The sequence below is a fragment of the Teleopsis dalmanni genome, chromosome 2 (assembly GCF_002237135.1).
Source record: "Teleopsis dalmanni isolate 2A chromosome 2, ASM223713v2, whole genome shotgun sequence".
Classification (NCBI taxonomy): Eukaryota; Metazoa; Arthropoda; class Insecta; order Diptera; family Diopsidae; genus Teleopsis; species Teleopsis dalmanni.
In genome coordinates this window covers 179,143,129-179,169,752 of record NC_051847.1, presented here as the reverse complement: position 1 = coordinate 179,169,752, position 26,624 = coordinate 179,143,129, and the positions used below count along the sequence as shown (strand labels likewise).

Sequence of the window (26,624 nt, the reverse complement as noted above, 5' to 3'; positions counted from 1 at the left end):
TTAAGTAATTTTAATACTCACATGCATCGGTGATGCAGCCATCCACTGTTGAAACAAATCTGATGTGACCGAAGGTCGCTTTGGTAACTTCCGACTCTCAATGAATTCATGTAACCTGGACAAAGCCTCTGGTGGTGCGCGCTCAGTTAACCATTTTTCAAAAGCTTCAGGTTTTTCATCAAACAGACGCGCCACTTCCTCAACATCTTGTTGAGAAGCTTCACGTCCGCTCACTGTTGCCTTCATACTACTTTTGCCGCCAATATGATGCAACGATGGACTCGCGCAACTAACTGGCGAACTTAATGCTGTATTTGCTGCACTATTATTACCAGATTGCCCATGTGTCACACTATCTGATGAAATTCGATCTGATTTTGTTGTCATATTAATGTAGATACCAGATTGTGAGTGCATTATTTGTGCACCAGCCCTGTTAGGTGTAGTAGCTGGTGATTGTCCTCTAGACGGAATACTACTACTCACACTTGTCGACATCACTGCAATTGGTTGATTATTATTACTTGTCGAATTTTCATCTTCTTTGGTTATTGTGGGTATCTTTGTCAAGCCGTCGCCATTCGACAACGAATTATTTGTACATTTTTGTTGTGTAGCCGCTGTGTTTTCATGCATTGAATTAGTATTGTTGGTTGTTGTGGTAGCAGTCGTTGTGTTGGAGGTCTTTACACCTATACCTGTTGGGGACACATCGGTCATTTTGTGCTAACAATGTCAATGACTTCGGCTCGTGCATGAAATTGATTGTTGAGATCATTGACAAATGCAAGCATGCAGTAAATTTAATGTACGCAACCCATCAACACATTTTCCCATTACATGTCAGTAACCACTATCAATCGCCTGTCAACTAACATTTTCAACTGGTGCCCCGAGTTAATCAACCTTTTGCTGCTGTATTAGCTACTTTTTGTATTGTTTTGTGGCGTTGCTCAGAAACTGTTAAATTTCTTATAGAACACGTTGTACTTATTAGTGCCTGCTTCAGTGCTTCCGTTACATCGGTTGGCTTCCCGCTGTGCAGTATGTTAGCTTGTTATATCCTTCCTGTCTGTATATCAGTTTATCTGTCTGCTGTTGCCTGACTGCCTGTATGTCTGTACCTCTGTATGCCTGCTTGACTGTATGTGCGCTTGTTTGCTTTTATATGTGCAAATAACCAAATAATGTGGGCGCTTACACACTGACGCAACCAACCTCCTCTTTTTTGCTTAAAATTATTTTTAATTTTTTTTTTTATTTTTTTGATCCTTTTGTTTAATGTATGCTTAACTGTTGATTTCTGTTGAGTTAAATTATTTTAGCTTCATATGCCACAATTGTTTTTATGAGTTTCACAGGTCCTGTGTAATTGTTACTGAACTCTTTTCTCAGTAATTTTGTAATGTTAATAATTTTTTTATGTATTTTTGTTTCCGGAATGTATTTCGTTATATCCTTAATTAATTTTTTTTGTTTTTGTTTTATTCAAGTTACTAAATTTTGTTTTTTATTTCTTTTAGTTTTATTTTTACATGTGTTCTTTACGGCTTTTGTTTTAGTTACACTTGTTCTTGTGTGATTTTTGATATGAGACTATTATCATCATCACATAACTCACTGCTCTCTTATACAATGCTGTCACTTAACAGCCCATCATTTTTGTACCACTCAAGTGAGGCTCAAGTGATTCTACTATGAACGTGTTAATTTGGGGTCATCCACTCAACAAAAAGCTATTATAGAAATTAGCCGTACACAATTACATTGTTTTCTAAAATGAGCCTGAAAATAGAAAACATAATTGATTAACATTTCATTAGTTAACTTATTTTACATTATCTACTATAATATATCAAATAACAAAAGCTTGTATTGTATATTTTATATTACATTCTACTCTCCCTCAAATGGATTTTTTGAGTAATAATTTTAAAATAGAGTATAATATGACTAATTTAATATTGTAGTTAAAAATACTACTTATTGTCAAACAATTTATTAAACAGTATTACAAACTTCAAAACTTATAAAAAAGACTAATCGCCATTGAGATACATAACACTTTTTGACATGTAATATATTACTGTGATTTTATCTCTATTCCTTGTATAAATTTGAAAAAATCCACTTAAATATTTTTGTTTCTTTTCATAGATAATTATATATCTAAGTAATTACAATTCTGAAAGACAAGCAATAAAGCAACCCGCATGTGTTATTAAAAACTATTCTTGCATAACAGTATGTCATTGCTTTACTTTTCAATAGAAAGGAAAAATCTGTAATTAAAGGAATTGCATGACATAACAAATTTACTTATTCCTCACTATTGAGAGATAAAGATCTTACTGGAGACAAAATTTCATTATTTACGATATACCACATATGTATATGCTAGTATTTGAAATAAATAAATTATTTAATTTTTAATACTATTACACTAAAATTATCGAACCTATTAAATATTAATTTAATAAATTTTTTATTTTTATTATATATGAAATATTTAAATCAAATGCTACATATTAAAAAGAAAAAAAATTGTAAAGAATCTTCCCATAAACACTAAATATTTATTAAACAAATTATTTTAACTCTTACGAATACCAAAATGAAAGGCACTATACATAGCTGCAGTCTTTCAATTCGGATCTTAGATCAGCGATACTCTAATATTTCTGAAATTTCACTAAATTTAGATTTGACAAATTATATGTACAATACATATCAAAATGTGAGGCACCAGCTATATATGGAGTCTATCAACTCCGATATCAGATCAGCGATATTCTAATATTTCTAAAGTTTCACTAAATTTTGATTTAACAAATTATGCATAACTCATACCAAAACGAGAGACACCATATATATGTGCAACACATCAACTCGGATCTTATATCAGTGGTACTCTAATATTTTAAAACTTCCACTTAATTTTAATTTGTCAAATCATGCACAGTACATATCAAAATTAAGGGCACGAGATATATATGCAGTCTATCAATTTGAATCTTATATCAGCGATACTTTAATATTGCTAAACTTTCACTAAATTTTGATTTGACAATGACAGGAACTAGCTGTATATGGAGTCTATCAATTTGGATCTCATATCACTAAAAATATATTATTTTAGTGAATATTAAAAATATTTAATTGAATTATCAATAACTTTGTTGAACTTATTTTTTATATTCAAGTTTTTTTTAAAGATAAATAATATCTTATCAGAAACTTTTGCTATTTTTTGAACAATTTAAATAAATTTTGCCAATATTAAACAACTGAAACATAAAATTAGAATTATGACACCAAACCAGAAAAGCAATTTTGTGCACTTGTGCCCCATAACCGGAGTAGTTATTTTTGTGTGGAAAAGTGTGAATCTCCATGTACGTGGACTTGCAGATATAAGAAGTATAATTTCGTCTAGAAAATATTTACTCGTAAGTATAAAAAGAATTCCATAGAGTGTGTTATATATGTGAATATGGGTGTGCAACGCAAGTGTGCATATATAAGTAAGTGAATAAACGGCTGCACGTGAATGTCGCCAAGAATTTATTATCCAATTTAAAATTGCAAACGAGTGCGTGATAAACCTTTCTGCAAAATTTCATTTATTGCTACTGCACTTTCTACTGAAAGATAATGGGTGTAGCTGAAAAAACAATAACAATTGCAAATCACTAACACTAACAACGAAATACCAACAACTTTAAAAGATACTTTTAATTTTACCATCTCGTTGGCAACGGAATTTACAATGCATCTGGCACTGGAAGCGTTTGCGGTTAAAAGTTATTGGCAATTGCATGACACCACCGAAATCATTTCATATGGATTATTTGGCATCTAAAGGACTTGGAGCAAAATACCTACAGCTATAGTAGCTTTAAAAACGTTAATAAAATTCTAAATGATCAGGATTAAAGCAAATCACAAAATGTTCAGGAGTTCAATGCAATTATCAGATGAATTATGCATTTGGTGTCATTTACGTTTTAAAACTGTCATTAGTGTAGAAATATTGCTGATTTATATCGAAATTTATAACGTTTAATATAATTTTTATGTATCTTTCTTGTTACACTTAATTTACATTTTTATATCCTTCACACTATTTTGAAAATAAATAAATATAAAAAATAAGTAAATTGAATATTTTTAAAAAATTTATTTTGAGAGATATTTCAGATATTTTAAGTAATTAAAAAAATTGATTTTATCTTAATAAACAGTCATGATGCATTAATAAAGAATATGCGTAGGTATGTATAAATACAGTCTTTGATTCATTTCGAAAGAGGCTTCATTACATCAACTCTCTCGCCCTCCGTGGCTACTTATCTATAACTGTATAATACAGTATACCGAGTAAAATTTACTCGTTTTTATAAAAGAGGTTCGTGGATTAATTTAACCGGGAATTTTATTAACAAATCCCCAGAAGTTTTTTTCACGGTATTTTCAAGCACTTATTTTTTCTGCAATTAATTCTATTTAGGTTTTTTTAATTGTTTCAAAATAATCAATTTTCAATCAGTAATTTATTTAGTAATACAAGAATCAAAATATCTATCTAAATCTATCTTGAAAAATATGTGGACTTAACACCTATTTTAGACATATGGATTCTTGATAAATTTTACTCACAATGATGCATAGAATCGTTTTCTCACTACAGGTTTAAAAGAATATTAAACCGACCCGTCCTAATCCACATATCTATCATTACCTGTAAATATAGAACATACTGTTTTTTTTTCTCTAAGGAAGCACAAATTAGTTGTCAAAATGGGATCGTTTGTTCTAAGACATAACAAATCTGGCCATTTATTAACTACGTATAGGAATACCTATAACTATCAGTGATCGGTAATTGTAAAATAAGTAATAGATAAACTGGGAATTCAGACTGATTACCTTTACAGCCTATGCTAAAAATATAAAGCAGAATTTCAAAACCTTATTTTGCTATATACCTATACATATTAGCAAGTTATTGGGCTATAAATTCTGAAAATCTCTTCTGAGAAAACCACGAAGAACAATCAGATACTAATATCGGAAGGCTTGTTAAACACAAAAAAGAAAGAAATTGGTAAATCTGCCTTAAATATAATATATGGTATATACAGAAACCACGAAGAACAATCAGATACTAATATCGAAAGGCTTGTTTAACACACAAATGGAATTAATTGGTAAATCTACCAGAAATTTTATATATATACAAAATATATAGTTACCACAAAGAAAACTAAATAACTAAGTGGTGGGATATCTGACAATAACCTAGGGTTCTAAGAAAACGCAACAGACCCATAGGTGATCAACGTAAAATCTGTCAGATTTTTTCTTATATTGTATCTAAGTGTTGGTATAGATACAATATAAAACAACAATGCAACTATACAATATTTAGTAATTTTTTATATACGGTTATATTGTGCAAGTAGTCAATATGAATTATTTTACTTTATAACACTAATTTTAGTTAAGATTTTTTTTTTGCAATAAAATATTGGTAATAATAATATAATATGTGTTGAAGGAATACTTGTCTTAATAATTTGAAAATTATTTCAAGAAATTTATTTATATTTTTTATTTTCCAAAAATAGAAAATTCTCTGAACTGCTTTAATACAATCAATTACTTGTGGTTAAATATATACTGTATTTTATATTTTATTTTTGTATAAATACTCCCTTTAGACAAAAACGATTTCATCAAAACATTTAATAATTGAAAACTTCATTGAAAATATTGACAGCAGCAACTTAGCAATTTCTTAAAATAATTTCGTTCTCAGTACACTACTTCACTTCAGTTTTATTTATTTTTGTTTTTAACCTCGTACATTCCGGATATTAACACAGATGAAACGCAAACGGAAACAGAAACAGAAACAAAGAACAGAAAAGACAAAAGTAAATTGAATTGAAAACAATATGAAGTGCTTTTATTGTCTGCAATAATTAAAATAAATATTCACACATATACAATTCGTTCCGTCAAAGGACTAACAAAGGACTTAAAGGATAATCGCTTTTGTTGTGATTCATTAGCATTGCTTGTTTTGTGAGATTAAAACAAAATACTTCAAATCAAAAGCAAAGGCAAACGGAACGCATAACGAAAGATATACAATTTATTTATCTATTTATAAGTAGATTTTGTTTCATTTGTACAATCATTGAAATGATTTAATTTAATGTAATTTCAAATGAATAGCTTATTTCATCGGTAATCAAAGGTTATTTATGAAAAAGTATTGCAAGTATTGTAATTTCAAGGGAATTAAATATGGAAGATATTCGTAAACTGCTAAATTAAATGCCAGTCAATTAAGTTAAATGCGAATAGAAATTGACATGGAAAAGGTTCTTCTTTGGTATTTAATATTAATGTAAGTCACGGTATAATAATTTTTTACTTTTTATACCCTCCACAAGAAATAGCGTAAAAGGGTATACTAGACTTGTTAGAATTTGTGTAATGCATTGAAAAAAATGTTGTAGACCCACAAAAGTTTGTATATTCTAAATTAGCTCGGCGGTCTGTCTTTTTTCCGTTGAAACTAGTTCTTCAGTTTTAAGGCAATTATATATACACACATGCTATGCTTTTTGGATGTGAATCTTACTCATTAGTCGAGTTAGCAAAAATCGGACGACTGTATACTTAGGAACCCCATACAGAGTTAGGCAATTGCAGTGTTACCAACTACATTTAGGCATATCTGTCAAACTGATATTGCCAACTATATGAAATTAATACGAATGACAGCTCTTTATATTGTTTATCAGCATTTGCGTCTAAGTTTTATAAAACAAAGTTATTCGAAATGGAATTAAAATGTAATAGCGTGATTGCATTATACGAGTATTTGGCTGAAAAATCGCAACCAGTTATTGTTCGTGAGCTCAAACACCTTAAAATGTTTTTGTATCGTACCAGAAATCGTTATTATAGTACAGGCAGCGTCACCAAATGCTATGGTGGTGGAAAAAAAAAATAGCCACATCACCACAAATGGTTCGAAAAGTGAAAGCTCAACTGAAATGAAATCCACGACGTAGTGGTTATCGAATGGTCAAAGAACTGAAAATATTTCAGCGAAGCATCCAGTGCATATTTCAGAATAAACTAAAGTGAAGTCTTACAAGTTCCAAAAGGCTCAAAATCTTACACCAAAGAAAAAGCAAAGGAGTTGTTACGCTTGCAAGAACGTGGAAAATTTCCGAACATTGTGTTCTGTGATAACAAAAATTTCCCCATTGAACTGTCATAATGTTCAGTTTACTTAACTGAACGCACTGCCGAAAATTTGAGATAACGCATGGTCACCTGAAGTAATTGTCATCCTAAATAATGATATGGGCAGCTGCAACCGCCGATGAATGTTCAGCAATCGTTTTCATCGAGGCTGGTGTCAAAGTCCATGCGATTGTTGGGAAAATGTTTGAAACTTGCTTTAGAGCTATGGGCTGGCAAACATTTCGGTCGTAGACCATGGACGTTCCAATAAGACTCGGCATCAGCTAATAAAGTTTGTGTAAACCAATAATGATAAAAAATCGTGGCTTTCGATATCACCAGATGTAAAGCCGATGGAATATTTTATCTGGAATTTTTTAGAGAGTAAGGTGAGGACTAAAAAATATACCAGTATGGATGCTCTGAAGAAAGCTATTGTTCAAGAATAAGCCAAAAAACCGGATGAATACATTCGTGTAGCATACAACTCATTTTTTAACAGTCTTTCACATTGCTCGAGTAAACTATTTTTTCCTATAGCATTATATCAAATTCGATAAGCAATTGCTAGTTGTTGTAACATATCTAGCAAATATAACGTTTGATCAACCAATTTGAAATGTAATTCCTAATAAATATATTAAAAGTAATTATCTTTAACATTAGAATAGGCAAATAGTTTATCTTTATGTGCCTTATAGAGCAGTTTTTCATAATTTCTTCTCTTAAATGCATCAATTTAATACAATGACTTATCTTTACCCTTATCCATCTTCTCTCTTCTCTCAACTAACTTTTGTTTTGATTTCGATATATAATGCCATACATATGTTTGAATATGCTTAAATACCTCTAAACAGAATTTGGAATTTTCAAAAACCCACTTGGTATCCATTTTTTATTAACTTTTTGCATCATCTTATCATCATTAGACTACCTCGTGATATTAATAGGTTTTAACTTACTCCCTTAACCTTACTTTATGATCGCTAAAAGAAGTTTCGTTGATTTTTTTTAAGGCTTAAAGGCTTAAATATTTTTAAAATTCTATCATGCAGCATTATGACTGTCTGTAATGCCACATTTAAACTTAACACAACCAATAGCTCATTTATAGCTATATATAATTAAAATAGCTCATTTCAATGGAATATAGTCATTGTAAGGTATTGACTATATTAAGGTATTTTTATGCTTTTCCAGCATTTCTTCTTATCAAAAGAAAAATGTTTATTCAGCACAGAAAATTATTTTTTTTCCATTGTTTAGAAGAAAAACACCCAACGTATTTGGCTTTTTAGTAACTAAGTAACTGGTTAAATGAATTATTGTCGACTTTTCGTAACATTTCAAGACACATCGTTGTTGCTTTTTAGATACCCTAATTAACTCATACTTTATATGATTACCCTTGCCTGATATTAGTCTCGATATTTACTGAGTAATATGATAAACTCACATGAAAGTATGGTAAAGTATGGTAATTACATGTTCGTTCTCCAACAACTGCTAGTAAACATAAACGAAATCAATTTCATTAATGAAAAAAAAATATATATAGGTATAATGAAATATTAATAAATGAATAATAAATTTTTATATTTCACAGTTTTGTTTATGTTTATGTATACAAAATACATAAAATACTTTAATGAAAATTTTTGATGTATGACATAAACTTCAACTGGTATCTTATATTGGAATTTAATAACCAAGCATTTTATGTATATCGAATTGTAGATGTTTTCTGATAAAAAAATAAAATATCGAAAAGTATCTAAACAATTTCGAACAAATCGTATATCGGACAATTTTGTATTTTCCCATTAAACCTACTGAATATTCATGTCCTTAGTAGTAATCAAGGCTAATGATTATTTTCCTACATTATTGGTATCCCATCGAGTTACAAATGTACATTTATATTTACAAGTTGTTGTATTTATGCGTATATTAGGTATTTACTTGTATTACTTATATGATAACAAATTTATGTATAAATTGTGAGCTTATATTTTTACGTTTTCTTTGCCAAATACAAAAATAAATGAAGATAGAAAATCGAATAGTCGAAAGCTAGGGAAACGGAAATTACTGTAATGCTTAGTAATTTTATAAGCTTAGTTGCTTTGAAAATATTATGTGAGAATTCACAAAATGCATACAAAAAATAAATAACTAATACAATTTTAAAATTTATAAATTTAACTTAAAAGTGTGAAATTCCGATCAAAAAAATTTATATTTTTTACACTGAAATAAAGCTTCTATCTATTACTTAAAGAAATTGAGGTGACTGTCATCGGAAGCCAAATAATACTTACTCATTTTCAAATTCAATATTGTATGGGTGCTATATGGTACGGTCAGTGAGTTTATCTATTTGTTAACTTTTTCTACCTGAATTCACAAAAGGTGTCTACACAAAATTTCATTTGATTAGCTTAAGAAGTGAAAGACTAATTTGCATACAAACAGATAAGCAAAAATAGAGATAGAAAGAAGAATCTCACTACATTGACTTTTTTCATCATTGTGGTTAAATAACAATTGACTAATGTCTTGAAAATTTTTAGATAATCTCCGAAGGATATGTGATAAAAAATATTTTTTAAAAACCATGTAAAGATATTTCTACTATTTCAACAATTAATTCCTATTTAAAATAAGTATAAGTTATCTAGTAGGTTGAAACATATATGCCAAAAAATTACTTTCTAGAACCTAAATCTTATAAGTTCAAAATAAGCCTAAACGATTGCTTTGATCATCGTTATAACATAGTCTTAGGATTATATTATTTAGAGAGTTATAGTCACGTCAAATTTGGAATTGTTGTTTTTTGCAGTGTAAATGATAAATAGCGAATGAGAGAAAAAGAGAAATTTCGATTAAAATTTGGTTTTAAATTTAATGATTATTTAAATTCTATAAAAGAACTTCACTTGAAATAATAATTTAAATTTGGAAAGTACAAAAAATTGCTAAAGATTTATATCTGGCTAACGAGATCATATTCGCATTGTATTTAAACAAACAATTGAAGATAATAAAGTATCTTGACCAAATAATGATAATTGCAGAAAACCAAGGTCTTAATACTACTTTATTACTTTATTTATTCACTACTTTATTTAAGTATAATAAAAAAAATAGATGAAAATATTATATTCAATTATAGCTTATGCTACTATATAATAGTATGGACTGTCGACGATCTGTACGAGATGCACCGAAACCATGTCGAGACTTGACAGAATTTATTTCAACCAGTTGACATGTTTCTCTTAAGAGAACATAATCATTTACTCTCATTTACTCTCATAACCCTTTTTTTTGTTGTGTGCTAGACAGGTAGATATTTTAAAGACGCCATAGTTAGTAGAGTTATATGTTGGCAACGTCGGTTTATTACTTTTTATCTTTAAAACATCGATTTCTATTACAGTATGAGTAAAATGCATTTTCATATGAAAATGAAAGCAGTATATTCCTAGAAACCGCATTAGCAACGCAAAAAGATAATCAGTAGTCGTCGACGTGAAATTTCTAGGCATTGAACATGACTTTCTCATGCAACGATAATTGTGTGGTCATACTTATATCAATGTTGAATAGTTGCTTGTCACGCATAACACTTTTATCTATAATGTGTCTCCTAATCTACTGTTCGGCACTTTCACCTCGTCCACCTAGATTTCAATACAACTCTATCTATATTCATACTCTTCTCTCTCCATTTCTCCTACATTGTTTCCCAATCTGTGCTTTCGATTGCTCCCAATCTCAGCAAATATACGGTGTTGCTCAGTAATAACATAATTGTCTGACTTTTCGCCTATTGGGAATAAATATTTGTATTTTAAATAAATTATAATAATAATATAAACATATAAACATGTTTAAATAAAAAATTATTATATATTAAAAATTTAAGCACAAAAAAATAAACCAAAATAGTAGTAAAGGTAAGAAATGTGATATGGTCGTACCAAAAAGATCGTGAAATTGCTGTGAACATTCATCATATAACATACCTCCTTCTCAAACAGTATGTTGTTTGTTAACTACTCCTTAAGTAATAGACCTTTTTCAAAAATTTTTTTTTGTTATGTTGGTATACCCTTTCTTGACATATGGTACAAATTTGAGCGCCATCTGTCAATTAGTTTGTTTACAGCAGCTGTTAATGTGAGACTACCTCAAGTGCGTTTAGCGATTTTTACTATGGAAAATTCTTGTTGTACGCGATTTTTTGACCAAACACGACACCACTGTCATTGCTCAGGCACCATATTTGCGACTTTTCCTGTTCCTGAAACTCAAATTGCCCCTTCGTGGTAAGCGTTTTAAGTCGATTGTATCGGTAAAAGAGAATTCGCTAAAGGAACTAAAAGCCATACCTTTACGGGCCTACGAAAAGTATATAGAAGATTGGGTTATGCGTTGGCATATGTGTATCGCTTCAGTAGGAGCATATTTTGAAGGGGATAAAATAAATTTGGAATAAAACCGAGTACTTTTTGAGCAAAAGATAGCCCTTACTTGAATCGTAGGAAAGAAATGATCGAATTTGCGTAAAAATGTTTATCTCATACCTAAAATATATATGATTTTAACCAATAATTTATTTGTTGCGTTAATTAAATTTAACTCAATAAAACTTAAATTGGAATATACTATACTGAATAGAAATAAAAATTATTTCCTTTAGGAAAAATTTACTATGAAATCGGTAAATTCTATTTTATTCGCACACAAGTACTTAAACATCGATTTACTCGATATGTGGGCAATTTATTTTCTTGAACGTTAGTAACCAATGACCACAAATTGAACAAATGATATTGACCAACAATGACAGGACATTTTAGAAAATTCAATATCAATTATTTATAAATACTACGGTTAGATGAGCGTACACATACGCTTATAATATATATTATACTAGAAATAACTTATAAATACAATGGAAACATGTTAATGACAGTTACTATCGATTAAAGAAAAATTAGAGAAAAAGGACACGTTCTCCTGTCCATGCTTTGACAAGCGCAAATAACTGCATAAAGTCTGTGTTTAATGCTTACAGGAATAAAGTTTATTTAAGTACACAGCACACACATGCAAGTGCGTAGATACTATCTGGGGGCATTGCAATGCAAACAACGCCATTTTAAGCACTTGCTTTGCATGCTGATCAGATACAATGGCGTAATTCCTACTGTTTTTATTAAAGTTTTTATTGCTGCTGTTGACATTGGCATTAAATGCATTTCCGTTTAAGTTTTCATTTCTTTTTTTTTTCCTTCCGGTTTGTTTTTTTTTCATTTGTTTGGTAATTTTTTTGTAAGCAATCAAAACTTTATGGCAACCTATGCACTCGCACAGTTTATTAGCATTATTTTTTTACGGAAATTGTTAACGAGATAAAAAAAATATCTTGAAAATGTTTTTTTTCATGATTGTTAATAATTTAATTTTTCTTTTATTTTTCAACCAATTAGCAGTAAAAACATATTTACGTGTCGCTGAATAATATTTCATTTAAAAATCCTTTTTTCTATTCTCAAAAAAAAAATGAAAAAATTAAATGCAACTGCTATGCATTAAAAGCAAATGAAGTTTTTTTACCATTTGAGTCCTGTCAATATACATGCATGCAGAGCAATATTGCAATCGACTTGCACGTAGCATCGACAACTGATATTTAAAGTGTAAATCATTTTATTCCCAACAAAGTCACGTATCTTGTATTATGAAGCTTAAACACGTGAACGTTGTCGGCTTCACTAGACATTAAACCAATTCCATTTCACTCTAGCTTCACTTCACGCCAGCTACACTGGATACAGGCATCAGTGCATGCCGCTTCCATTTAATGCGTTTTGCAGGCTCTTAGTGTTGTGTTTCCTATACGGTTGTATCGCATATGGGATTTGTACTGCATGGTTTTGGTTTTTCTTTGCCTGTTTCACATGTGAAACTTTTAAATACCTGAACAGGCTGGTTTCCTGTTTACTAAATAAGCTGAACTATCCTTTCCCCAAAATGGTCGTTATTTAAAAAGCTTGTTTAGCCTTAAGTAAGCTTACGAGTACCTATTAGGTATTCTAAGTTGATTCCGGTGCATTTTCATAAAGTACTCTATGCAGTCAATACAAAAAATAAGGTATGAGTACATGTTTGAGTCTATGAAAAAAATTATGTACGACAGGTTATGTAAATTAATTGTGAAATTTAATATAAAAAAACTGATTTTAATCAGTGTGAAATTTGATATTATTAATATTGGATAAAAATATCAAATATTTTTGCTATAATATGACAACTGCAAAAAAAGTTGTTAAGAGAAATATTCAATATGTTGACTAAGATCATATTAAAAAATTGTTATTAAAACAACCCGCAAAATAATAAAATAAATAAATTAATAGATTGATTGATAAATTGATAAGTTGATATAAAATTTCTGCAATATTACTTATCTTCATGATTTTATCACAACAGTATTGAACTTATTGTCAAGACACAAAAAATATTATTATTGAAATACTTTTTAAGTAATTATACCATAATATATAAATGACTTTAGCTACAAAGTGTAAAAGATTGTATTTACATCACAATGTCCGAAAGAGGTATCCATGCTTCTGTAGAATGACATTGAATAATACCTGCTGTAGCTAACTCAAAATAGAAACAAGTCTCTCCGAACTTTTTGGGCCCTTTTTAGGCTTTAGACAGAGAGACCTCATAATCTGAGATCTTTTTATTTTCCCCATTTTTATCATAATTTTTAAATATTCTACAATTACGTTAACCTTTGTTACTACACTAATGATATAATTGAGGGTAGCAAGCGTAAAGTGAATATTACGATACTTCAGCGTAAAAAGTATTTGAAATGTTAGTCCGAAAACAAAGCCATAGAGGAATACCTTGTCTCAGACTTGATGGTCAAGTGTATGTTAGAAAGTTTTTGTAACTTGCTTTACGAGGTTTCTTATGCGAGAATCTGTATTCACGTGAAAAAGGCACCCGGCGAGGTTTGCAGCTCTTTCGGTCACTGGCCTTCTATATATAGCGCACAAATAAGAACTTTATCACAGAACAAAGATGTAACACTAGAAGGATGTAAATGAAATTATTTTTAAAAGATCTTTGATTCTATACGAGTTGGCAACGATTTCCGTAGCTTATAGTACCTTTGCTATAAGATACAGCAGTTTTGCTGGAAAATGACACTCTAAGAGGTGTTTGAAGTGGTAGTCGGAAAAAGAAGATATAATGAAATAGGAATAGGAGAATATGAGAAGAAAATGCCATTACTCAGATGTAGTAGATGTTAAAAAACACTAACCTCACTTGCTGTATGAGACTGTAGAATGTGCACACAATATTGAGGCACTTAGCCAAGTTTGCTACGTCAGAACCACGCTTGGCAATAGGTTTTTTCAAACAGCTAACAAATTATTTGGTCAGGTGTGTTACTGTATATTCAATACTTAATTTTTGCAGTTATCCTACAATACATTAGTTACTTTAAATTAATAAATATTTTTATATATTATATACTTTGATGGAAGAAACTCATAAGTTTAGTGACATATTTTTTTAACTAGACTAAAAATTTAAAATAATTTTAAAAACTTTTTTTATAATCTGGTAATGCACACAGTTTTTGATTTACTGACTTTTGTATCTATATACATATCACTTAACATATAAGTATTGAAAAAAATACTAACATTAATTGACGTTTCTATTACCAGATAATATATTTTAAACACAAATATACACTTTTTTCAAATATATTAAAAACATCACATACGTACAGAAGTCTGACAAATTATCTAAAGTGTATTTGCAACAAAGTATAACCTCTAATGGATTTACCATGTATAAATATTCACTTGCAATACCGAATTATGATTTGTCCGATAACACAAATCTGTTCATACGTCAATTAGATATAAAACAATTTGCTTCCTTTGTCACTGAAGTTAATAAATTAATTGACTTATATTTTTATCATATATTAATTGAAGTCATTCAACGAAATCCAAACGAACAAAAAACAACTTCAAAATTAACCAAATGTCAGAGATTAACAAAGAGCGGTTGGTTTTTGTCTATACATTATATCGATAGTTAATTATAAGCTGATAATACAAGCATATTGTTAGCACTTCAATTAAAACTGAAAGAACAGCTGCTCTAAGAATAAACTTAATTACAAATAGAAAATTTTTGTGAAATTTCTGCACGTGTAAATGTAAACAATACCAAATTAATTAATATAAATCAGATACGATAACAATTTTGTGTTATTTTTCAAACTCCCAAAAGACATATTTGTGCGGATTATACTTGTGTACCACAACAAAGCCAAAGATGGGATATTAATAAACGAACTTCAATGGAATTTTCTTTTTTCTAAACAACAAAAGGAACATGCAATCATTATATGGAGGATTGCTAAAATTAAATCTGTATTTTCCGAATGAAAATTGCTTTAATATCATTGGAAATAAAAACTGTTTAATTGCAAGTTTAGTAGTAGAGATGTGATACACCATTTTCATTAAAAACTCTAAAATTCCTCATTTATAAATTTTTTCTATCTTATAACTAAAGGTTATTATTTAATCGTTTTAATTTAGTAATAAAACAGATGGTTATACGCAAAATTATAAGTATAAATAAATGTTTACTGCATAAATGTTAAAATAGTAAAAATACAAAGGAGTCTAATCAATTCGTGTCATGAATATATATAAAGATGTTTTTCGAACAGTAGTAAATCTACAACAACAAAAATTCTTTTTATATTATTTTAATTAATTATATTTTTGGCTGACCATATAGCTGTTTTGAATATTGCCAAATACCCATCATCAGTGGTTTTGGAACTATAGTTATATTTCATTATTTGTAAATAATTTTTGTGGCTGCAAATACCAAGTGTTGAACTCGTGACCTGCCAAATTTGAAGATATAGTATTCTAGATTAATACTATAAATGTTAGTTTTAGCTACCAACCCTATCTCCCACTTTAGAAGTCTGTTGTTTGTTGGATATTATTCCTTCCGCTGATACCGATCAGTGTTCTGTAAATTTTAAGTTTACATGTGATTACCCATAATATTCTAAATTAGATACTGAGGCTGCCAGTTTTAGACACCAGCTTGGCTACCGGCCTGACTACCAGTCTAAACTTCAGCCCTGTAAAACATGCTGTAGAGGAGAATAATTGATGTTGGTTTCTAGCCTGCATTCGTAATGTTAGGTTAGGTTATAGCGGCGCTCCCAGGAGGATCCACTTAGGCTTACAAGGCAATTGTGCTACCATATAACTGAAAACACAAGGGCTAAAACCATCAAGAACTTTTGATAAAGCTTATAATGCTATTTAGAGGGACGTCTCGAAGTTCGCCAAGATCCTCAAAAAAGAAGGCTCCCAAAAATATAAGGCAACGCTGCGAATGTGCCGAACAGAAACAAAGCATGTGGGAGGCACTTTCATCATCCTCACCACAACTGGGGCAAAAATACGAGTAGTAATGTTAAAATATCATTTTAATAAGCAGGCGCTGTTGTAGACTGTTTTAAGCTTTAACTCCTTACCTTTGAATTTGCTGGCATGAGAGATTATACTAATAGCTATCTTACTACTGGCTTCAACATTAGTAGTATTGCTTCTAGTTATCCCCTTTTCGTAATAAGGGAACAATTCCGGAATAAGATTGTTATTAAGTGTAATAATTGTAATTAATAACATGAACAAAGTATAGTTTTAATGATTAAAAAAAATTATTTTAATCTGTTTTTATCTGGGACCGTAACAGTTATTACTAAAAAAATAAGAATCACCTTATAACTGTTGTCATTCGCATTTTAAAATAAAACTCAAAAATAATTTCAACCGTAACAGTTATTATTAAAAAATATAAATCACCTTATAGCTGTTATCATGTTATAATAATAAAAGTCAAGAATAATATTTAAATTTGCTTTATATTATATTCCTCAAAAATAATTATTACCATACGCCCTTTATTTTTTCAGGCACAAATAACTCTTACATTCTTCCTTTTATTATAAAATGCACAAATAATTGTTATTTTTGCCTTATAAATATGAAAATCAAGAATAAGTCTTATTTTTAAAAACAAAATATAACTTGATATGTTTATTAATAATGTTTTATTATTTTTATTAATTTATATTATATTATATTCTATTGTTATATTATATATTATTGTACATATTTATTTATATATTTTAATAAAAGTATTAAATACTTTTATTTGTGACCAAAAATTATTATTATAATAATTTGTTATCGGGCTAATTGGTCAAATTTAAATAGAAATAAAAAAGACACTAATTTATTATTTATATTTAAAAATCGTTTATACTTTATTAAAAATAATTCTTTCAATATTTCGGCTATCTTCGATAGTCATCTTCAGGGAAAACTATATATTTTTATATATTTTATATATATAACTTTGTTTATTAATGTTGCAACAATACTTATTCTTAAAATCTTATCATATAATAAATATCAAATGTGGTGAAATTTGAATGCACTTTAAATTTTTTTCTTTGAATTGTCCCAATTTTTAATGCATTACCATAAATCCTATTATGTCAAATACTATTCACATTACACAAAAAAATTTGTTAAATTATTTGATTTTCCCACTTGCCTTATAAGCATGTGTTTTTCCTCATTTTCTTTTTTTGTGTAACAAGTTCATCAGTGGCATCATTGTTAGATGTGCAAAATGTGCAACACATTAGTCTCCCTTTGGCAACACTCGCTTTGACATTTTTCAAGTGTTTAAGTAATGTTGAGACTATTATAAGTCATGACATGGCTGTTGACATTATCTATCTCTGGTGTTGCATTTCCTTAATGCGCCCAAGAAATACCAAATGGCGTATCAAGGAGCACTGAAACGCAGAGTTACAATGCTTCTTATAACTTATTTTCGTTTCACTAAGCTTGAATGGCATTCTATTATATACGTTGATATGTCTCCGAAAAAGCAAGTTAAATAAAAGGTCACCAAAATAAAAATTTATCATGACATTTTGAAGATAATGATAACTGGATTAAAATTAAGATAAAATACACACAAATTGTAATGGCAACAGGTAAAAAGGTTATGAAGAACTTGCATTATTAACAGTAGTTGAATTTTTATTGAAGAAAAAAAATTTATGTATATAATGTTATGATTTATTTCGTTAATTAAAAAAATCAAAAATATTTTCATATAGAGAATTTACGTAAGGTAAAGAAATGTAATACAGTAAAAAATTACTTAAAAATAAATTTCTAAAAGACTAATACAGTATTAAGCATACTTTGTGTAGTTCTAAAAAAACTATTAAAATAAATTGACCAACCCACAATTATAAATTGTATCCATTAAAATAAATGAGGCACAAAACTCCGCGACAGATTAGCGTGCTTTTAAAAAATTCGCGTAATGCAAAGACCTCCACTAAGTAAATATTTTTATAACGACGACGACTCTTGTAACTAAAATTGTTGGAAAATTGTCACTATGAAGTGGAAGTTTATTTTAATATTCTTACTTTTGTTGTTGTCGCAGTATTATAGCTGTCACTTGGATTAAAGTGTTTAATTAATGAAAAAAGTTGACTACACTCACGAGACATTTAAAATGTTTCAGATAGTCACGTACAAAAAGCAAAATTGCGTGAGTATGTGATGCACTATAAAAACATTTTTATTTAATAAAATAATACTCAACAATTAGATACTCTACAACTTTTCTAGGTTCTAAGCAATAATCTAAAGCAGAAACAATTTTCAATATAAATGTAGTCTTTTTTTATTTATTTTGAATAAAATATATATATGAATATGTTTCAATCAATTCAATTTCTATTTCTTTAAATTTTTTCTATGACTGATTTGTAATATAAAAAGTTCACACCGTCAAGATACAGCACACTTCGTATAGCCTAGAGCAGCGACAAATAGGGTACATGAAAGGAAAATAGCAGTAAAAACTTTGTATTGTCGGTTTGTCCAATACACATAGTTTAATAGTATCCAACACTGACTGTTGAGTATCTCAATATTTATATCTAAGTTCTAATTTGCGTGTTATTTATTATCACGCGGTGAAGTGTATGCGTGCGCAAAGCCCATTAAAAATTCATAACATGACTGTTGTGTGCCAGTGTAGTGTGGAACTTTAGTCAACTTTTCCAAACAACAGCTCAGCATAAAAATATATGTGATTTCGTTATACGACTATATTTGTTGTTGTTTTATTCTTAGTTTTTCTATGAATTTATGTTATATAAAACAAATTGTTAACAGCGAGAAACTAAGTTTGTTGGTACCACACAACGTATGAGTAATATTTTTAATGGGTTAACTATTACACAGTAAAAATATATATACTTTTTTCAAGCAAATTCTTTTTTTGATTGTTAAACATTTTTATGACTTTTATTTAACAGATATTAATAAATTAACCCATAATTAAATAATAATGTTTTATAAGTTTTAAAAGAAAATATAATAAAAAAGTTATAATTATTTAACATATTTTAACAAAACAGGATTTTATGTGACTAAATTTTATTTTTTAAAAAAATGTTAAATAACGCGAATATATTAACAAAATATTTTAAAATTGAAATTTTTTAGTACTTTTAAAATAACTAAAATGCAACGTTTTTTTAAACAGTGTGCAAAAGCTAGATCAATTGTTTTTCGATTTTTCTGTCTAAAGTTTCAAATACACGAAGGCACATATAAAGAATAGTGAATTATTCAATTTTTTAACAAACTTAACAATTTATCAAATCAAGTAAATAAAATTTTAGGCTCTTTTTAGGTGCAGATCCTTAGAAATTTTTCAATAAGTCATTAGAAATTTTATTTAGATGAAGTAATAAGTTTGTAAATTAATGGAACTCAATAAATATATTATATAACATTGTCACAACAAACCCCATTTGTTTGACAAACGTACTTTAGGGCGTATAAAATTTGGAATTAGTTCTAATCCTGAGAGATTAGGTCTCAGAGTTAGGTTATAGACCCTGAGATATGGCCATATAAAAATTAGTCTAAATTGCAAATTCTCAGAATCCCATGGGTTCATATTTCAAAAAAGAAAAAAAAAATTAAAACTTTAATAGCAAAAGTAACAAAACTCCAGAAATATATGCGAACATAAAAAGTCAAGTACGGCTTTGGATCTGTTGGTTAAGGTGCGCTGTTTCTAAGCTTCACATTTGGTAAGATCCGAGTTCGATTCCTGATACTTGCAGTCTTAAAAATAATTATTAACGAATAATTAAATACAAGAATTATTTCCAAGACCGCTGATGAAGGGTATTTGAAAATACTCGAAACAGCTGTATGTCGAGCCAAAAATTCAATTAATTAAAATAATATAAAACATAAAATTTTTGTTGTTGTAGTTCACTACTGTTCGAAAAAACCTCTTTATAAAAAGACATTGCAAATTTTTTCCTGAAGCACGGGAACTTTTATTTGAAATAAGAAGCACATTATAAGAAATTTCAACCAAATCGGAGGTGATATAGTCAAAAACCATTCCACTAGTAAAAAAATGATATGATTTATATACCCATAATGTGCATAAAAGTTTAAGTCAACTGATATCAAAACTACAAATTTATCTCTAATACAATAAATTATTTTTCTTATGCATTTATTTTACACAATTTTTTTTAATTAAAGATGATAAACAATCCAATAAATATTCTATTGTATTGGATATATGTATTTAACCTATAAATATTAGTTTGACTACAAATTTACTACAAATAATTTTCTTATATCGAAAAAGTACATAATAAAGACATAAATTTTGCTAAGACATCGCATAATCTTAGCACCCAGTTTATAATCTTCCACTGCATTACTCAAATCAAACATTTTATGCATTCATTTATAGCTCCTCGTTATAGAGTAAAAAATATACGATCTGCAAAGCTAAAACAAAACCACAAAAACATTTTTCGTATGAAAAATTTGTTATTTTTAGTAGCAAATAATAAAATTCATATATCAGAACATACCATGTTGACTAAGTTTAATGTATGTAATGTACAATTATGTATGTGAGTATATATGTTCATGCGGTTTGTTTATGTTTACTCTGCACGTCATAAGAGTCCGTCCATCAGTTAAGTTTCCCTAGTGACTGCTGTCATTTCTTTATTTTGATTATGTACTATCTGCAAGTAAATTTAAGCGATTACAGCACAAATATTTTACATGCGCTGTATTTACATATCGACATGAAAACACTTTTCTCTTTACTCACACTTGCATACACACACACTGAGATACACAGATACAAAATGAAAAACTTTTACATATGCATTCAATTTACAACGCATTTGGGAATCTAAGCTAAGCCCAACCCAAGGCACGCAGCTCCTCGTAATAAAATTTATATAAGCGAACGCATACACGCACGTAGTTCGTCTATCCTCGATATACCGATATACAAAGGCAAAGGCAGAGGCAGCAAGGAATTCATTGGAGAATTTATATGCAAAATTAGCTGCTAGTTGCTTGCAAATATCCTTTATTTGGAATTTGTACTTAAACAAAGTGTCACGATACTATACAATCGAGCAAAACGCTTAAGCGACTCTTTATCCATTAAGTACGAATTTTTATACTAAACAAAGGCACTTTGAAAAATGTTTGTCTTTGTGTTTGTTTTAGAAATGACCTAATTTTTTTTTTTTTTTTTTTTTTTTGAGAAATAGAAAAACTAAAAAAATGTTAAATGTTATTGGCTATGTTGGCGATGGTAGCACTAGCACAGCTTTAAGGATTATATATATAATTTTTAAACTCTCATAAGAAGATTAAATTCATTGTAGTGTTGGGAAATAATATAATCGTATACATATATAAAAAATTTCTATGTATAATTATGAAAATAATTAAATTTAATTAACTTACTACTCTATTTGTGCTGCCTATATGTACATAGCATATATTTCTTATACATTTTTATAAATAATTCTGCTTTTCCCCTAAACTAAAAGTAAGTTTAACAATAAAAGTCATAGTAAATGCCTTTTTTACATATAAATATCTTCCTGAAAATATTATTCAGTGTTACTGCACACCTGTAAGTTTACACATTTGTATTCATTTCATTGTAGTAGTACTCGCGTATGTATTGTATATTCAATAAGGCATATATTTATACCTGAGTATGTATTAAAATATTCCAGAGTAAATATTTAAATATATATAAAATTATATGTCTGGCATTTACATAAATATTTAACGATAAGCCTCTGTATGGTGTGTTCACGCCGTGTTACCAAGAGCACGATTCCAAGTGGCAGTGTATTCACATAAACTTAATTAGCATGTCGGTTTCGTTTGACTTGGTTAAAGTTTTTTTCTTCATTCATTATTCGATTCTTGTGCTCTTGACTGATGTATAATTCGAAAATAATTTAAATTGTAAACGATGTGACAAGTGGTTCTTTATTTGACGTCAAAGTGTTTTAGTTTCTTCTAATTAATTTTAGAAATTATTTATGATAAGCATGGGTGAAATACGGCAGTGGTCACTATCGGTGGTTACCATTAATCACAACTACAGAACTAAAACTATTTTATTTCGTCCTCTTGCTCAGTCCTAATATTTTCATTATGTACGTCAATATAAATGACTACAAGTAGAAAAGCAATAAAAATAGGTTTGGTCTAGTTAAACAGATTCATTAATAAACAACAATTTTGAGTAATAAGAATTAATCGATAAATTTTCTTTCATAAAATAACAAAAAATAGTCATAATTTTTCCTTCACTTCAAAACTTTAATTAAAAATTCTCTCTGATTTATGAATGAACATTGAATATGCAAGAGTCGTTCAGAACAAATGTCTAGAGCAGAGTTCCTCAACTACTGGCATCATATTTTCGCCCTTAATAATATTATTTTCTAAAACGGTTTCGGAACTGGTCCTTGCAAAACCTATTGAATATTTTTTCGTTGCGCAGTATATTTTGGGTTGACCAACACTGGTCTATAGTATTGTGAATTACTAACTTATATGGTTAACAGATGTCCCAGTTTAAATTATCATCAATTGAAATGACAAATTATTTGCATTTTTTTAATTCATAAAAAATAGTAATTGTGGAATAAAGAAATTGTATAATATGGTAAAATGATTTCATATTCCAACGATAAAGTATATAACAATTATTAAGCCTGAATTTACTTTTAAAAAACTGGAAATTTTTTTGCATTAATTACCATTACAAATGTTAATTAACAGTTATTTTGAAAAACTATAAAAATAAACTAGAAATGAAGTCTTATTTTTTATCTAAAACGCAGTAACTTAATTTTTTAACATCAATTCAGTTTTTAATCAAAATATGCATGTATCAAATTAGTAAAGTATATCATAAATGAATTTTTTAATTTTTTTCAAATTTTTCATCAAGAAAAAGAAATTCATTAGTATAACAAATAATATTATAATAGACACACTATAAGTGTCTGAAACCCTGAACATGAAAGTTAAGCATATAACTTTTCTGAATGCAATATTCAACTGCGAAAGCAGAGTAAGCGGTAAATGAGGCCAAAACATTACTGAAATGTGATTTGTTCAAACTGCCAAGAATTTCATATATTTTGGAACTGTTATAGCTAACAACAACGTTATCAACCCAGAGAACAAACGAAGATTTGCCATTGCTACTAGGTGCTTCTATGGGCTCAATAAACAATGCCGTTTTCACATTATAATTTTTGATTATAATGTTTATTTATTATTTTATGTTAAGTATATTTAGTTCCAAAGATATGGTCATAACTGCTATTATATGGAATGGTTTCGGTAAACCTATTAATAATATTCAATATTAGCATTGTGTTAATGATACATACAAATATACTAAACATTGTACTAAACAAACTATATATACTATATATAAAAACTTATATACTATACTATACTTTTACTTAAATATAACTAAAAACAATAGACTATACAAATTATTTAGATATTTTTTTTTGATAATTGTAATTTTTTTTAGCGCAATAAACCACAAATATTTATTAGTTCCAAGTATAAGTACAGCTCTAAGCATGTAGCAGTCATTCAAATTATATAAAATGTTATTATTATTATTATTTTTTTTATTATTTTTATGAGCACATACAGTAAATATAATGTATCAAGAATAGTAAATCTTAAGGCCCTCATAATTACATATTATGTATATAAATCAGTGAGTAACTTACCAGTATTTTTACTTTGAACTCATAAAAACAACACGATGCTCTTGATATGCTGTTAATTAGATGATAACGCACGATTTAATACTCTGGAAATAGAAAATTAAGATACACTTGAAAAATTTTTTAAAAATTATTAATATTAAAAAATAATATCGTTTCAATTACTTATACAGTGTGCTTGAGGCCATTGTGTTTATGTTTGCAAAGAAAATTTATTTTCAAAAATAGTTTGAAATTTTACGATAAATATACAATATATATTCTATATAATATAAAACTATATAATATTTTCTTTTGCTTTAGAAAATCCTATAGTTATATCTTTTAATGTGATTACACACATTTTTTATACTTTGTTCTTCCATTAACAATTAAAGTATTTTGTTATTATCAAGGACATAAAATCCTAAGGGGCTGAATACCAATTTTATATGCTCTTGCCACAGGAAGTTTCTATTGTTTTAGGTACCAACACATCGACTTCGGTACAGAAACGTGCAGTATTACAGAGCAATTACCAATGCAGATGGGCACACATAGATTCATAAAAATACGTTAGTTTGCCTACATTTATCTTAAACTCATTGTACATTAATTATAGAATGAACTATGAACTTTTTGGTAAATAACACATTTCGTTGCCAGAAGCGTTTTCGAGTTTGCTATGCAGTACGGGTATAACACAATAACACAATCTCTTACCGCAACTGAATATAATTGAGTTAGAACTGCAATCATTTAATTGGCATTAATAAATTTAAGTACACAAACAATGGCTAGTAAAGTTAATAACTACCATAAATCATTTGATTGATATGCTTAATTTGACGATTAATGTTTTACAAATATCCTTTAATTTATAGGTGTTTGCTGCCAAAATTTATGATCTACTTCTCATATCTGTAAAACCAGAATAATTTATCAAAGCTGACACACTTAAACAAAAACAAAAACATGCAAAAGTAGAGTAAGAAGAAAAAAAAACCATAGATAAAATAAGAGTATTGCTTTGGTTTTTGATCTACTATTTAACCATTTAAATGTATTAAAGTTGCTTCTCATATGGTATAAGTTAATAAACACTTTATATACCTATTAAGACAGTATAGTTTATTGCATGAAGTGTCTATACAGCACTTTTGTGCTTTATTGTATTTATTTTGTATTTTAAAAGTCGGAAAAATATTTTAAATTTTAAATATATATTTGATATATATTCACTTATCCATACATTGATCTTTAGTTAGACTTATTTCTACAGAAAATTAATAAAATTTTTAAAAATGCTAAATAATCGCACTTAACTGCTTATCTAAAATCAACACCTCACGTGAACACTGCAAAGCTTACTTCAGTTCTCTCTGGTCATTGGTGGATAGGAACCCACGCAAAAACACTGAGTATTCCTTACTGCAGAAGTTGCGGAAATCTGCGGAAAAAAAACCATAATACATTTTCTCTGTGAATGTCCGGCTTTAGCGTCCAGAAGAAATAGGTTTTTAGGAAATACTTCTTTGACAGTCTATAAGACTGTTCATCGGTGAAGACAAGAGACCTATTAAATTATCTATATTCGATGTGATGGATTTAGTCTCTACTTTTTTATACTAGAGGTTCTTGCGAGGAATGTGGTAGCAAAATGGCGAAAAATCGCTAATTGAGATACATGGAAGTTATCTGCAACCAACCAACCCAGCAGATGTCTTTCTCGCTTCCTCAATAGCCCTACTAAATTCTGCATATTTTACCGACGTCTACAATCTCTTTCTCATAAACACTCTCAATATCCTCAATATATTTTGACAAAATGAATTAAGCTTCGTATTCCGCTCTTTTACGACGCACTCAACTCAAGCTTAATGAGTTTCAGACGTTCTGCTAACACCTGATTTATAATAGTTGGGCAATTACCTCAGCTTAATGCACATCAAGCCGTAGCTGATGAACACTTTTCGCCACATGGCCAACCTCATCTACAGAGTACTGTATTTTCTTCTAATCCCAAGTAACTTTGAATTTCAAATAT

General features: G+C 28.8%; 1 protein-coding gene across 1 annotated transcript; it reads right to left on the bottom strand.

Annotated features, from left to right (window-relative positions):
* On the bottom strand, positions 1 to 24,681 carry LOC119676276 (cGMP-specific 3',5'-cyclic phosphodiesterase-like). The gene is made up of 2 exons (XM_038087514.1): positions 24,602 to 24,681; positions 1 to 1,785 (listed from the first exon to the last, which is right to left on the bottom strand). Exon 2 carries the CDS (start codon positions 718 to 720, stop codon positions 1 to 3), a length of 720 nt encoding a protein of 239 aa, XP_037943442.1. The 5' UTR covers positions 721 to 1,785; positions 24,602 to 24,681.
* Positions 24,682 to 26,624: the final 1,943 nt, after the last annotated feature.

What these genes read in the sequence shown, in the direction of transcription:
- LOC119676276 (XM_038087514.1), bottom strand. Translation starts at nt 720, where the DNA reads ATGACCGATGTGTCCCCAACAGGTATAGGTGTAAAGACCTCCAACACA.